The sequence below is a fragment of the Eptatretus burgeri genome, chromosome 5 (assembly GCF_056783735.1).
Source record: "Eptatretus burgeri isolate ZD-2024b chromosome 5, Ebu_testis_v1, whole genome shotgun sequence".
Classification (NCBI taxonomy): domain Eukaryota; kingdom Metazoa; phylum Chordata; class Myxini; order Myxiniformes; family Myxinidae; genus Eptatretus; species Eptatretus burgeri.
Window position 1 is genome coordinate 49,691,416 of NC_140965.1, and position 15,180 is coordinate 49,706,595.

The 15,180-nt window shown below is 41.5% G+C and overlaps 1 protein-coding gene across 1 annotated transcript in view; it reads right to left on the reverse strand.

Annotated features, from left to right (window-relative positions):
• Positions 1–3,970: 3,970 nt before the first annotated feature.
• The window catches only part of PSMC3 (proteasome 26S subunit, ATPase 3), a 30,549-nt gene continuing 19,339 nt past the window's right edge, over positions 3,971–15,180 (reverse strand). The window contains exons 10-12 of the mRNA XM_085881806.1: positions 14,396–14,541; positions 4,620–4,701; positions 3,971–4,370 (exon numbers count right to left, since the gene is read on the reverse strand). Coding sequence (XP_085737932.1) covers positions 4,260–4,370; positions 4,620–4,701; positions 14,396–14,541 — 339 coding nt within the window. The 3' untranslated portion in view covers positions 3,971–4,259. The remainder of the gene's footprint in view (positions 4,371–4,619; positions 4,702–14,395; positions 14,542–15,180) is intronic.

The window sequence follows — 15,180 nt, forward strand, 5'->3', positions numbered from 1 at the left end:
GTGTTGGACTTATCTTCAGGTAGCTCAGGGGATGAATCTCTTTCACAATTATCTGATGAGTCTGATAATAGTGACTTTTGGGGTTTTCTGCCTGAAGATTTACATCAATACTAAACCTACTAAAGTTAATTAGTATTTGGCAGAATGTACTGAACACATGTATCTGTTATGTTATTGGACTGGAGAGAGATACTTGCAGATAAATTAGTTTTGTTGAGACAGAAATGCATCAATAAACTCATTAAATTTGCGACTGTTCAGATTTTTTTTTTTTGGTCATTCAACTTTGCAGCGAATAAAGTTTTAAATTTGTTACGAGAATAAATATTTTGACATTATTACTATGTTATTGGTGGATCCAGGTGTGGACATTCAAGTACAACCTACATGACAAGGTGATGGCAGTGAAAAGTCAAGATTTATCCCCATGTATATGTTGAACACAGTGGGTTAGTCCAGGGGGAGAAATGGGTTGGACTTGTGTACATAATACTTGAATGGTCCCAGTTCAATGGCATACATGTAATGTATTGTACCGGCACATCATTCATGCAAATTGTCAGAACATTTGTCATTACAGGTAATAATCCACAACAACAAAGACAACTTAGTTCTAATAATTTTTTTATGAAAAGGATTGTGGGAAAGTACTGTGCTTGAGCAGAGAGTTCTGTTTCTCAGAACTTTGTGTTTGGCCCCATGAAGGGCCATTTAAGGTACATTTTGAAATTACATAGTTAGGATTAGGCTCAGTTTATTAAGATTCTTTGGCAGTTCAGTTTGTACAGACATTGGTCAATTTGGACCACATGTTAAAACAATTTACAAACAAACCCATCAGAGATGGGGAATCCCCCGCCATTGAAAAAAGTTCCCCAGGGGTGAGGAACGTAGTAACCAAAAATAAGTGAAATCAGATAAGCGGTTTTCCATGTATTACAAAAAAAAATTTTCAAGATGGCCGCCCCAGTCGGCCATCTTGAATCCGGCCACGCCCAAAATCAATAGGGTTCTTCCTTTTCAGGTGGTACATGTGTGACCCAAATTTCAAATCGATATGGCGAACAGTTTATGAGTTATCGCACTCACAGCTATAAATGTTGACGCCCAGCCGGACGGACAGCCGGACAGACGGACGAACGACCCAGGTGACAATAATATCCCCCTTCCACCACGCGGTGGGGGATAAAAACTAATTCACAAGATTTTGAAGCAATTTTAAAATCAGCCCTGTGGGCAAAAATCAGCCCCCTCACCCCACATGACGAGGCCTATTTATCAGCCCGGTCCGATTTTGAAAATGCAAGGCCTGTCTCTGTACCCACCCTTCCCAGACATACCTAACTGCTCCTGGATGCAACTGCGCCTGGGGGGTATCTTTTGCACCTGAGAAGGTGGAGATGTTTCTGTCAAACCTCCACTCTGACTGCTACTGGACCGGACCGCATCAGCTCACGTGTCCTAAAAACCTGCTCTGCTGTTATTGCACATCCTCTCGACCCATTTCTCTGTCTTTTGCTCTCGGTCATTTTCCATCTGTTTGGAAATCCACCAACACCACTACATTACATAAAAATGTGCAAAAACTGATCTTCTTAACTACAGACCTATTATTAGTTTACTTCCCATGCACATCAGCAAGGTCATGTTGGTGCTGCCTGTGAAGTCTCATTGAAGAGTTCATGGTATCCAAAGCACATTAGTTTATGACACTAAGAGACTCAAAAGATCCTGTGGTTAGACACCCAACCTGACATCAGGTCTGGAAGAAGGGGGACAGCTGAAGAAGCAGTGGTTGAGGCAGAGTTGAGACTTAAAGAGAAAGATTGTAGGAGCCACCCAAGTCAGGTGCCAAGGTTTGGGATGGTCAAGCCGCAAGTGGTGGTCATCTGCCAATGACAGAGAAAGGCAAGAGCTAGTTTATCAGGATATTTGTGAAGTTGAGGAGGAAGAGAGACGAGCAATAGCAGTGAGTCAGGTCAAACAGGGTGCGTAGACAAGATGGGAATCTGTGGAACAGCGGAATGCATCATGGAATGTGCTGGGGAAGATGGAACCACTCAGAATTATATTTCTCTAGAAATTGATCTTTGACTTGCTCCCCACACCAGCCAACCTTAGTGTTTGGTATGACAAGTCAGACTGCTGCCATGCACGTGGTGGAAAGGGAACCTTGCAATACATTCTTAGCTCATGCCCATCTAATCTATCCAGTGGCATGTACACCTGGCGACATAACATACTCCAAGTGATAGTTCATGCAGATGAAGAGGGTGCAGAAGGCCAATGCTTCAGCGGTACCAACAGGCCCCAGGCAGTTCATCGCCTTTGTTAAAGAGGGTCTTGAGTCTCGTAGCTTTGGCAGCAGTTTATTAAGAAGCAGCATTCTCTCCAGCGCAAATGATTGGAAGGCATCAGCAGATATCAAAGGAGAAGGAATCTTTCAGGCTGAAATAAGTTACAATTCTCAGGCCAGACATTGTCATTTGGTCGGCCTCTGAACGGTAAATGATTTTTGGAGAGTTAACTGTACCCTGGAAGGACAACATCCAGGAGCCCATGAGCAGAAGTATTCCAAGTATGCTGAACTGAGGTTGGACTGCAAGGACAGAGGATGGAAAACAGCATGTTACCCATTTTAGGTGGGCTGTCGAGGCTTCACAGCAACATCACTCCAAAAGTGGCTGCGTGATTTGGGAAGTGAGAAGACTTTGCAGGAGCGAAGCAGAAGATGATTCAGGCTCATCATGGATATGGTCGAAATACGTCCAGAAGAGCAGGTCGACTCCAGAGCTAATGAACCTAATTGGAAGTATCATCCAAAGAGCAAGTAGACAGAAGGTACACTGAGGCAAGGACCATTTGATGTGTAATGCAAGCCCACCAGCGGGAGGTAGTGTGAATGCGCTGCCAGCCCACCACCCCGAGGGAGTACTGAGTTTTCAAAGGGCCAAAACTTCCACTGACAGGTGGCATTCTGCTGATGATCCCACTGGTGTAAGCACTTAAGGCATCTACCTTTGGTGTATTGACTCTATATATATAGTGCATATAAAAAAGTGTGTATGTATTTGTACATTTGTTGGGAAGGAGGCAATACAGAGGGCCTTCGATGCTATGTACATTATTATTTAGTTTTAGAATTTATTCTCCTGTATCAACTTAAATGTTTGTTTAAAATAAGGAGTCAATGTAAAATGTTGCCCGCTAAGGGGACAGAAGGTTGTGCTTTTCTAACTATCTTGGTTAAGACATCTCATCTCACATTCTCTGTAAATGCAGGTGGGCCAGACAGTGCAGGGGAGAACACATCACATCCCCACTACCAAAACAGGGATGAAGTTAACTCCTCTGAGCAGCTCTCTGTCAGAACATGAGAGGTAGAGATTTAGAGGTAGAAGTGTTCGGGGCGGATATTGGTTAACAAAAAAAAAAACAAATAAAAAACTGCTCCGTGAGGAGAGATAGGCATAAGAAGGAACAGGACAGACGTGGCTGTCTCGTTCCAGGGTGCACTTCCTTGGTGCAGTTCAATGTGCTGACTGTGTGGCGTTTTTTAACTACCATCCGTTTGAAAAGCAATGTTTGCAAACCACAATTAGCATCAACCAAAATCAGAGGTTTAGTTAGCTTCCCCGTCATCCTTACCTTCGTGTTTGTCTCCAGAACAAGGAATATGGACTTGGATTAAACTCTAAAGCGGGGCAGTTTGCGGGAGTTTACAATACCAAACTTCGGTAGCCACAGCTCAGAGAGCACACAAATTAACAACAATTTTTACAGTATTTACCCATCATATCGGTTAGATGGTTAAAGAGACAAGCAGCTGATGCAGAGGCAACCAGCATCATAACATACCTGCAAGGAAGATACGACAAAAATGGGAAGTTGGTGACTTTTTTTTGTTCAAAAATTTGAAACCACTGTACTTTTTAAAATAAATAACGTCCAAACTGAACTCACAATAATGTAATATTGTATGTATTTTATTTCTCAATATAAAGTCACATCCAAATATGCCACTTGTGAAGTTGAGTCTCACTAACACAGAGTCTATCCCTTCATCAGAGGATACATTTTCACAAGTTCCTGCACATGAGTATGCTTGTTTGAGTCGGAAGATGCAAAATAAAATTAAAATTTCATAAATCCTCATGTTCTGAATGTTGCAATCACCTGTGTGACTCCATTCTTCAAAACCAAACTTCAAGTGAGACCAGCAATGGACTCTTAGCAAATACAACGATGCAACCAACACACTAGGCATAGTACTGCAAGTTGGCCTTCTTCTTGGCTTGCACCTCCAGGATTCCATCCATGTAATCCTCATGCGTGAGCTCTGTAGCACCTCGGCGCAATGCGATCATGCCCTGCAGAACACATAGCCAGGTGCCATCATGCAGGATTCCATGGCAAAGAAAGTGACTTTGCTTTAATTTTTGATTGAAAAGTTTTGTTACAATTTGGGTAGTATGAAAGATTTGTGTCATAAGGATATGAAAGCTTTGATGGGTTGAAAGTTAAGAGATATCCAGAAGCGCATGCACCGAAAGGCTACAGCAAACAAGACCGGAAACGATGGAAAAGGAATAGAGCACGAGGTCGGTTGTGTAACTCACAGCTTCCACACACACGGCTTTGCACTGCGCACCGTTGAAATCATCTGTACAGCGTGCCAACTCCTCATAGTTCACATCGGGGCTACGTAGCAGTAGGAAAGATGGATGAAAACATTTTCAGCAGGCACATAAACACGTTTATGTAGTAAGCCATTTCACATTCACAAATTTTATGTTCCAGTTCAACAAGGGTAGCAGTGCTCTCTCTGCTACAGCAGTCAAGGAATCAACGTTCCATTCCCTGCTTTCTCCAAGTGTTAACTCACCATGTTGTGATGTCCTTACTTCATACAACATTTTTTTGTGATCACTCACACCACTCCCCCAGCCTTTCACCCCCAAACCTCTTCCCAAACAATTACATGTCCTTAGTGCAGTGTTTGCTCAAACAAGTACAGCCTAATCAGCCTCATGACATCATAAACAATCAGATAATTTTGTTGAGGTTTGGTGGGGGAGGGGATTTGAGGGGTGGTTGGGGGGGGGGGGAGACTGAGAAACAGGAGAATAAAAAGTTACGATTAAAAACAGGTTGCAGTCATTAGGTCACCTTGGCTGTGTACTGGCAATTGCATACCAAAGATGAGGTTCCTCTATTCACTACTTCAGCCACATTCATGAGGCAGGGCAAGAAGAACTTGGAGACAACATTTGCAGGGATCTTTAGAAGTAGTATGAAGAGGTAACTACATGGAAAGCAGATTGGAAGAAGACTACTTTCAAAGACAAGAAGCACTTAAGCAGAAACCAAACGATGCCAAACAAGGCACTGGTAGTGTACAAGATAATTTAGATGAGTAAATGACAAAAGAAGATTCTCATCCTAAATCCTAACCCTAAGGCATTTTGAAAGGTATAAAAAAACAACTGCAGAGCAGACCAGTCCAGGTCAGGAGGTGTGTGTGCGTGCGTGCGTGTCTCGTTGGTTGTTATCTCCATATGCAGGTTTCAGAAGGTGGAACGGAGTCCTCCCAGCCCTCGAAGTATCCTCCTCCGTTTCAGTAAAGGATATCAATTTGTGAAGTTTTCTTGTTCTCAAAGTTTCGGTCCGAGGGATCTTTTGAGGATCGTCACTGAGCCCCAGACAGCTTCCAACTGCGGTTAGTTTGTAGCAATATTCCCAGGGATGCTTTTTAAGATCTCTGTAAGGTTCTTTGTTATCATTCCTGTTGCTCCAACACTCACTGATACAATTTCAGCACTCTTCAGCTTCCAAGGTCTGTTGATCTCATTTTTGAGATCTTGATATTTGGTCATTTTCTTGATTTCTACGTTGTTTACACCAAAATTGCTGGGTACTGACACATCAATTAGCAATGTCTTCTATTTCTTTTAGTACTCCAGTACTATAAACCAGTTGCAATGCTTTATTTTCAATGTTCACGCTCGATGGGATCATTAGGTTGTACGTGAGCATTGCTTACTAGTTTTCAGTAATTGCTTTTGGTTCACGTTTCCACAAGTTTTCTGGAACTGGGATAATGAGACTTTTGCAGATGTGCCAGTGGATTACTCTACATGCCTTGTTGTGCCTTTGGGTGTCCAACTGCTCTGACATGAGTTTTTCACATCTCGTTAGGAGATGGCTCATACTTTCTGTTTCTTCCTTGCAGAATCTACACTCGGCCGATTGACTCAGTCCCGCCATTTTCTTAAAGCCATTGGTCTTGGGCATTTATAATGATTCGCTTTCCATCCCAGATGAGCTGACCTCTTAGCCATTCCAAAGAGCCTTCTTTGTATATTCCCAATCTGTCAAACTCTTTCTTTTCTTTTTATATACCTTCCTGCTCTTTTGTCATTTTCCCAGTGGTTGGTGTATATCTGTTGATATTTCGTTTTATATTTTTCTTGTATTTTTTTGCAATTGTTAGAACTGTATTCATTGCTATTTCGGTTTCTTGTGTGACATCTTCCGTTTGCACCTGTCTTTGGAAAAAAAATTGCTGGGTGGGTTAGGGATACCTTCTCTGGTTTGTTGTCTTCATGTTCGATTACAAATTGGATTCGGTAATCTGTTGCACTTTTCACATGTTCAGCCAATACTACAGTTGTCATGGTGTGCACTTGGTTGAACTCCATCAGGCCGCTACCTCCTCGTCTTGAGAGGTACATTCTCTGGATGCATTGATTTTTGGAAAACATTGTGGATGGTGAGGAGTTTCCTTGTTTTGATATCCAGTTTATTGATTTCTGATTGTGGCAAGTTTATTATTCTACAACTGGACTGGTATTGTGAGTTGGTTTTTGGCTTTGATTTTGTTCCTTGGAGAAAAGTATGTTTTCAGGATCAGCCTTATTGTAAGCCGGTATTCTTTGGTAATTGTTTTGCACATTTGTTTATGACAATTTGGTGGCCCTCTTCAACCCCAAGGTATTTTTATGATGCTTCATTTTCTAGCTCCTATATTGTTACCCTCGCTGGAGGAGAGGGTATTGCATTTGGGTCCGTTTATTAATTGCCGGAATACTTCGGATTTCGGCAATTATGTTGGTCGGTTGTGTGTGTCATTCTGTGTTTCTGTCTGTCTGTCTGTCTGTCTGTCTGTTTGTTTACCCTGTAGCAACCACACCCTTTCAGCGATCATGACCAAACTGGGTACAGACGTTGGCCATGGTCCAACTTAGACACTTGTCGTTTTTGGTGAATCTAGATCAAAGGTCAAGGTCAAGGTCACCAAAAAACCAAAATTCTTATTTTCGCAATAACGCCTGCTAAAATGGTTGTATCGACTTCAAACCAAATCCAAAATGTGCATCTTCCAATTCTGCATCCAACCATATGTCTCATTGGGGTGTCACACCAACACCCTTCTTAGCGGTCGGGGGTCGGGTCAAAACTTTCAAATTGCAATAAAAACACCATTTCAAGTCCGATTGACTTCCAAGTTATGATAATGACCAAACTAAGTGCTATAACTCATTAAACAGTAGCACTATCGACATATAAGAACCAAATTGATTTCCAGGTTTTTGTTTTTCAGAGATCATGGATATATGACAAAGTTATTCCAGCAATTCCTTGCTCAACGAGCAATTTCATTTGTTTGTTTGGCTGTTTGTCCGCACGTAACTTCCGTTTTTCTCTGCGACTGCTTGTCAATTTGAGACGAAATTTTCACCAATGGAGCGACTACTCGTGTGGAGTGTTTTATTGATAATTATGACGTCATAGGTCACATGGTGTGGCAGCCATGTTGGCAAAATGGAAAAACTTTGGACCTCCGTATCTCTGAAACTGCGCCAAGGGAAAACTTTAAACTTCACACGTCAAGTACTCCTCATGGGGAATAAGTGCGATTTTTAATGACATCATAAGTGCTTTTGTTATGTCGTCATAAATGCATATGTGGAATGCTACATCTGATCAGTACGAAAAATTTTGAGGGTCATCTTGGGTTAAAATTGTCCAGAGAAAAAAGTTTGATGAAATCAGTCATTCGACAACCCTAGTGTTCAAAATTTTAAAATTGTTTTTTTTTTTAAACCTTCAAAAACCTTCCTCTCTGAAGTGGCTCAACAGATTGAGGGGAAACTTTACAGGTATGACCGCTTATCAATGAGGAACAAAAGGTTCACACAAATGACATCATAGGTCACATGGTTTGGCAGCCATATTGGATTTACCCTAAAATCTATTAAAAAAAAAATCCCCAGAATGGCTGAACAGATCGAGGGAAAACTTCACACAAATGTTCCCCAAGCCTTGGGGCTACCAGGGTATTCACAAATAATTGATGTCATGTGGTCTGGCAGTCATTTTGGATTGAGCAAAAATCTTTAAATAATGTTTTCTCTTGAACCACTTAATTAATCGATGTGAAACTTCACAATTATGATCTAGTAGTGATGGGGAATATATATTTTAAATTTCAACCTGATCAGATGCATGGTCTGGCAGCAGAATTATTTAATATTTTTGATCTGGTTACTTTTTGATTATTTTTTTTCTTTTTTGAATAACGCTCACTTGACTGTGCCTGGATGGGTTTGAAGGTTGAGAAGTAGCAGCTGAAATGTGAATCCTATCCAGGTTCCTCCTGATGACTTCATCTTTGCTTTTTGCTTGGTTGAGTTCCTTCTGATTACTCCAATGCAGGACTGTACCTATTTGGTCTTTCATTTGATTTGAAATGAATATTAATAAACGTCATGGGTCAGTGTCAGGTGTCTGTTCAAAGCGGGGTTTCATCAAAGCAGGATGTCTTGGTACCCAGTCATCACTGCCAGCAGTTATAAAATGGCAGTTATAGTTTTGTCTCTAATTAATTACGTAACACACCAGTACACAAACACCACCCAAAACAAGTCCTGGCGAGGGTCTGCAATCTCTGATCATCTTTTCCTTGTTGTATTTGTTTCAATTATGTTGTACAGTTTTGTTGGTCGACCTTGTATGAATGTGCATTTGGCACACTTATCTCGGCCAAATTCCATTTGAATGTTGTCAGAGTACCTTTCACTAACTTGAGTTATTCTTCCAATTTTTCGTCGTTTGGTGCAAATAGTTTTAAATCATCAATGTAAAGTAGATGTGTCACCTTTCTTGTCTCTTTGGACATTCTCTCATTTGATGTCAGAATATATCCATGTCCTTGCTCATTAATGAGGTTGCTCAGTGGGTCCAGGGCCAGGCAAAACAGGAAGGGTGAAAGGCTGTCTCCCTGAAAGATCCTTCGATGTATCTTCACCCCTGGAATTTTGATCTTTCTTTCCGAGTGCTATAATATCAATGTGGTATTTCAAAGCTCGGTTGCTTTCTCTATCAGTTTGATTATTTGAGGATTGATCTTACACAATTGCATGCATTTTGTCATCCATGAATGTGGAACACCATCAAAAACTTTTTTGTAGTCTATTATTGCTGTGGACAATTTGGTTCTTCTTGTCTTGCAATTTTTCAGTATGGCCTTGTTTAGTAGTAGGTTGTCTATTGTTCCATAGCATCCTTTTTTGGTTGTGTGTGTGTGTGTGTGTGTGTGTGTGTGTGTGTGTGTGTGTGTGTGTGTGTGTGTGTGTGTGTGTGTGTGTGTGTGTGTGTGTGTGTGTGTGTGTGTGTGTGTGTGTGTGTGTGTGTGTGTGTGTGTGTGTGCGCGCCATATCCACAAATGAGAGTGAATTGGACCACCTCTTAATCACTCCCCCGACTTTCTTTTGTGACTTTTTCAAAGACAGCTGGGTATGGGTCTTGCTACATCAAGCTGTGCCGCAAGGTAGCCAGAAATTACCCCGCGCATGTGAAGCGAAAAGCAAGGTTAAGGAATTGGTTCATGTCCGTCTGGCTGTCTACCTGTCCATCTTATCAGTTTATGATCGAGGAACAGATTATTTAAATTGAATGTTAATATTTTGAACACCAATCTGAACATGAATAGGAAGAGGTCTTTCTTTTACCATACCTTGGCTCAGAATTCCTCCCAATCACACACAGAGAGGAGTGAGATAATCTTTTTGTCTGTCTGTCTGTCTGCCTGCCTGGCAGCCAAGCAAAATTGAAAAATCACTTGAAACAGGAAATTTACTGTTTTAAGGATGTCACAATGGATACATACAACAGGCACAAATAACTAATGTAATGTGTTAGATGAGGTGATGTGACAGACACTGTGGAAAATGGCAGTAAATTCCACAATGAATTTATTTTTATCTGACTTTTACAATCTTTCTTTTATTTAAATTTAATTACATACTTTAACACTGTCAAACACAAATCGCCTGTCATAATACTTCCAAAAACCTCCAGTTTTGCAGTACTTCAATTTAAATAAAGGTTCAATGGGGTGGTATATAAGGGTGGTATTTGGGACCGCTACAACAGCACTAAATTTCCGCAATTTTTAATGATCGTTAAAATCATTACTATATTAAAACTGAAGTAAAATTGAAGTTAAACTGTGTTAGGAAGAGTGTTCTATGAACTCTAATTTTGCAATGCAGCAGGTAACAAGATGCCTCCACTTCTCTGTCTGGAGAATCCCTCCTCCTTTATTTGCATTCTCTGAACACCCTCACCATATCGATATCCCTCCTCACACAATCTTCCCATCTCAACCGCAGTCTACCTCACTCTCAGCATATTTGCTCTTTGCTATTTTTTCTTCCCCCATCTGCGCGTGACCAGCCCACTTCAGGCTTTTTACCAATCTCCCCTTCAAACTCATCTGCACACCACAATCTCCTCCCTCAATTCATCCATCCTCCTCCTATCTACTCTCTTCACTCCCCCATCCTCTTGACCCAGTTGTTCTTGCAGAACAACAGCCTCTGCTTCTGTCAATGCCACCATCTCCAGACTGTAAAGGTCGGCCGGCGTTAAACAAACCTCAGAACCTCCCGTTAAATTTCCTTGATATTTTTCTGTCTGGCATCAATTCCTCCCCCCACATCCACACATTTGCACCTGTACCCTCCTCTGCACCTCTGCGTCCGACCTACCATCGCCGGTCACTGTTTCCCCCAGATACTCAAACCTATTTCCCCGTCTGATCTTCCCTTTCAACCTGATGTTTCTGTTCTCTGTTCAAATTATTCCCACCCTGCTTCATCCATTCATGGTCAGATGTCAGTCTTTAAGTCTTAACAGAGCCGTCGTTGGCTGCTCTAAGCTCCCAAAGTTGTACATGGTGTTCACCTAAAGCACCGGCAGCACTGTTTATCTCACTACACTTAAAAATAAAATTAAAATAAAAAACGGGGGGGGGGTGGATATTGTAATCGGCTCTGTTTGTCTGTGTCTGTTCAACCGTCACACTCTCTCCTCAAACGGTTGTGCATAAATTCACCAAGCTAAGTAGTTATGATCACCACATGGCAAGAAGGCGCAAGAGTAGGGTCATTTTTGGCTCTGCCCCCTGGGGTGGTGACAAAAGGTCAAATACCAGAAAATGCAATTACAGGCACATTTTAAAATTTTTAAAAGAAACTTTGTACATGCAATCAACATTGGGGGGACGTAACGATCTTTTTGATATGACCCCTGGTTCATGCCTCAGGGGGTGGGGACTTGGAGTCACAGGGCTAAAAACAAGATATTTTTGAACTCAAATTTGATATTAGGTCATTCCTGGTGGAACTTTTTGTCATCTTTATCCCCACGCTTTTAGAAAAATAACGGGGGGCTATTGTAATCGGTTCCATCTGTCTGGCCGTCATGCTGTCTCCTCCTTAAACAGTTGTGCAGAAATTCACCAAATTTGGTGGCAATGATCACCACATGGCATGAAGGTGCAAGAGCAGTATTTTTGGCCCCTGTCCCATGGGGTGGGGTCAAAAACCAAAAAAAAAATAAAAAATACAATTATAGCCACATTTTTAAATGAAACTTTGTATATGCAATCATTATTGGGGGACGCATGAAATATGCAACGATTTTTTGGATTTGACCTCAGGTTCATGCCCCAGGGGGTGGGCACTTGGGGTCACAGGGGTCAAAGCAAGATATATTTGAACTCAAAATGTGATAGCAGAAAGTTCCACCAGGAATGACTCTATCTTTCAACATTACTTTTGGTGGGAAGCATGGGGATTTGCGATGGCGTGCTATCGACTTCACTCAAGTTTCATGTTTATTATTATTACTTTTAAACAAAATTCAAGAATGTACATCTAACTTCCCTAGCAATCTGCATTGAAACTTCCTCTGCCTGTTGTCTCATTTCCCTCCCTCCAGCCTTTCAAGTGCTGCCCATCATCCCCTCACGCTTTCTTTCATACCCTAGCCCTACTCTCCTCCACCCTCACCGAACACACCATGCCCCCATTTTCCTTTCTGCCACTATACTCATGCACAGTCTTTGTCAACCTGTTCCCCTTTTATCCACTGCCAGTCTGCGAACCGATGGCCCTCTGCTGTTGAGCTCCTCCACGAGTCTATATTTCTGCATGCAATAATAAAAGGCCTGTGAACGAATTGAGAATATTGATTAAAAGTTTTGTAATGGCAAGAAGACAGAAGGAACACAGGCAGATATTGGACATCCAGGTTGACAACAGAATACACTTGAACATTAAAAATAAATAAATAAATAAATAACCGTACTGGTTTCAGGTACAAAGGAGGACAAAAACGGTATACATTTCCGAAAGGAGGTAGAATATATGAAATGGTGGCAAGCTGCCACAATGAAGTGCTGGGGTAAAGAGGAGCGATTGGAGAGAGACCAAGCGGATAACCATGGGGCAAAGTAAAGGAATGGGAAACAATTAAATTGTCTTCAATATTTTTGTACCTATTAATTGTAAAGGCCCAGTCACACCTTGACATTTTAGCCAGCTTATGCCGATTTTTGGAAAATTTGTCTAAAACGCTGGTACACGTCGAATACGTTATGGGTAAGTTTTGATAACATTGAGAGCACGCTGAAAAACACTGCCATACGTCATTGTACGCTGGCTTTAAACGTTGTACTTTTCGGTTGTCCTCAAATTTTCCATGCTTGAAATTTTAAGACTTATGTCACCGTATGACTCACACATTCCGCAAAACACTGGCCATAAGTTGTAGGCACGTCACGCGATCGTTGACACACGTTACTTGTAAGTTACTCATAAGTCGAAACACGTCGAGGTAATGTTTAGCGTACCCGAAACTTATTTCTAACCTATGAGTAACGTGTTGTACTCACGTTACGCGATCGGTGACACACATCGACACACGTTACTTGTAAGGTGCTCATAAGTCGAAACACATCAAGGTAATGGTTAGCGTCAGTGTTCCAGACTCCCTGGTTTTATTTATTTATTTATTTTCTTCTTTCCTGCAGTATGATGGTGATTTTGACACTTCGATTTCTAGTGCGGTTATAATATAATATAATTAATAGGCTGCCGCTCAACGATTTAAATCATAACCGCACTGTACACTGAACACAGTCATATCGAAGAAACAAACAAAAAAAAAAAACGGGAGTCTGGATCACTGACGCTAACCATTACCTTGACGTGTTTCGACTTACGAGTACCTTTCAAGTAACGTGTGTCGATGTGTGTCAACGATCGCATATCGTGCGTACAACTTATTCCCATCGCATGCGGAGCGTGTGTCATACGGCAAGTACGTCGTAAAATTTTCAGCATGTTTAAAATTACAAGACGTACTCCATTTAATAAGACGTATGATAGCGTACTTTAGCGTTCTATTCACGCATACCAAACTTACCCATACCGTATTCGACGTGCGCCAGCGTTTTAAACGCATTTTTCAGAGGTCGGCATACGCTGGCAAGATCGCCAAGGTGTGAATGCGATGTTGACACTTCCATTTCTGCGGCGGTTATGATTTGAATCGTTGTGCGGCAGCCTTTTCATAAGCTACGCCACGTCATCGTCGGCGATGCGTGCAGCGCGCTATGCCTAAGTTAGACTATCGTTGGGCATAGGTTGTGAACGCCGACAACAGGTTCAGCATTCGTTGGTATAAGTTATCTATAACACAACGAAACGTTCTGTGTCCGTTACTAATACATTATGCATAAGACCAAGTCGTTATGAATACGTCCGAATCTTTAAAAAAAAGTTCAACGTAAGCCAGCGTTTTACATACATTTTAATACGTTGCCATTGCTGGCTAAAACGTCAAGGTGTGACTGGGCCTTAAGTGTCATATTTTGCCGATGGCCATTGCACTGCATGCTTTGAAAGTTCTTTGCATTTGATAATCCGCAAAACCAACCCAAATCTTCCTCAACCATACTGGCCTCTTCTTGCCTCAAAGACTTTGCTTCCTTCAACAAGTATATAGAAAACCATTCCATTCCAGGATCAAACTGTGCCAGTACCTGACATTCATTTTCCTTGAGTGAATCTGCATTATCCTTGCTCGCGCCTCCTCATTTGGCATTGGGAACTCAATTTTACGATCGAGCCGTCCGGAGCGAAGCAGTGCAGGGTCGAGGATGTCCACACGGTTTGTTGCAGCAATCACCTACGATTGGATTTGGGAAGAAGGTATAGAGTTTCAGGTTTCAAATGCAATAATACAGTTTCAGAGGCAATTCATTTTTTTTTTCAGTTTCCGGGTTATGGTTTGCAAGTTCTGTTTAAAAGGCCAAAAAATAGGAGGTGGAGATTTTGAGTTCTGGGAGCTCCCACCTACTGAACCCCGCAGACGTTGATAACAACCAAAGAGATGGCAACATTGTATTCTCTTCCGTTGCCATGTAGGAGTGCTGCAATTGAAGTGTTATGGACTGAATGGCCATTTATTATCTCAAATATTCTGAATCAGGTTGAGATCTATTTTTTCATGAACCAGAGTAGAAATAATTAAATAGATAAAGGATTCAAAACAAGAGATAACACGGAATATATCAATATCAATTTTTTTTTTTTAAGGACGATGAATGTCATAAGCCGAATTCCATGAATGACCCCGACGTTGAATGAAAGCTGATTACCAAATGATGTTGATACTTGGGCAGCCGATTACCAGACAATATAAACGTGTGAGGCCGCTCGAAGCAAAGACCTCCATTCTCCAGAGAAATTTCTTTCCAACGTCATTACATGATTTTCAAACCCACGCTCACGGCCGTTAAATAAATACTATGCATTTTTGTAAATC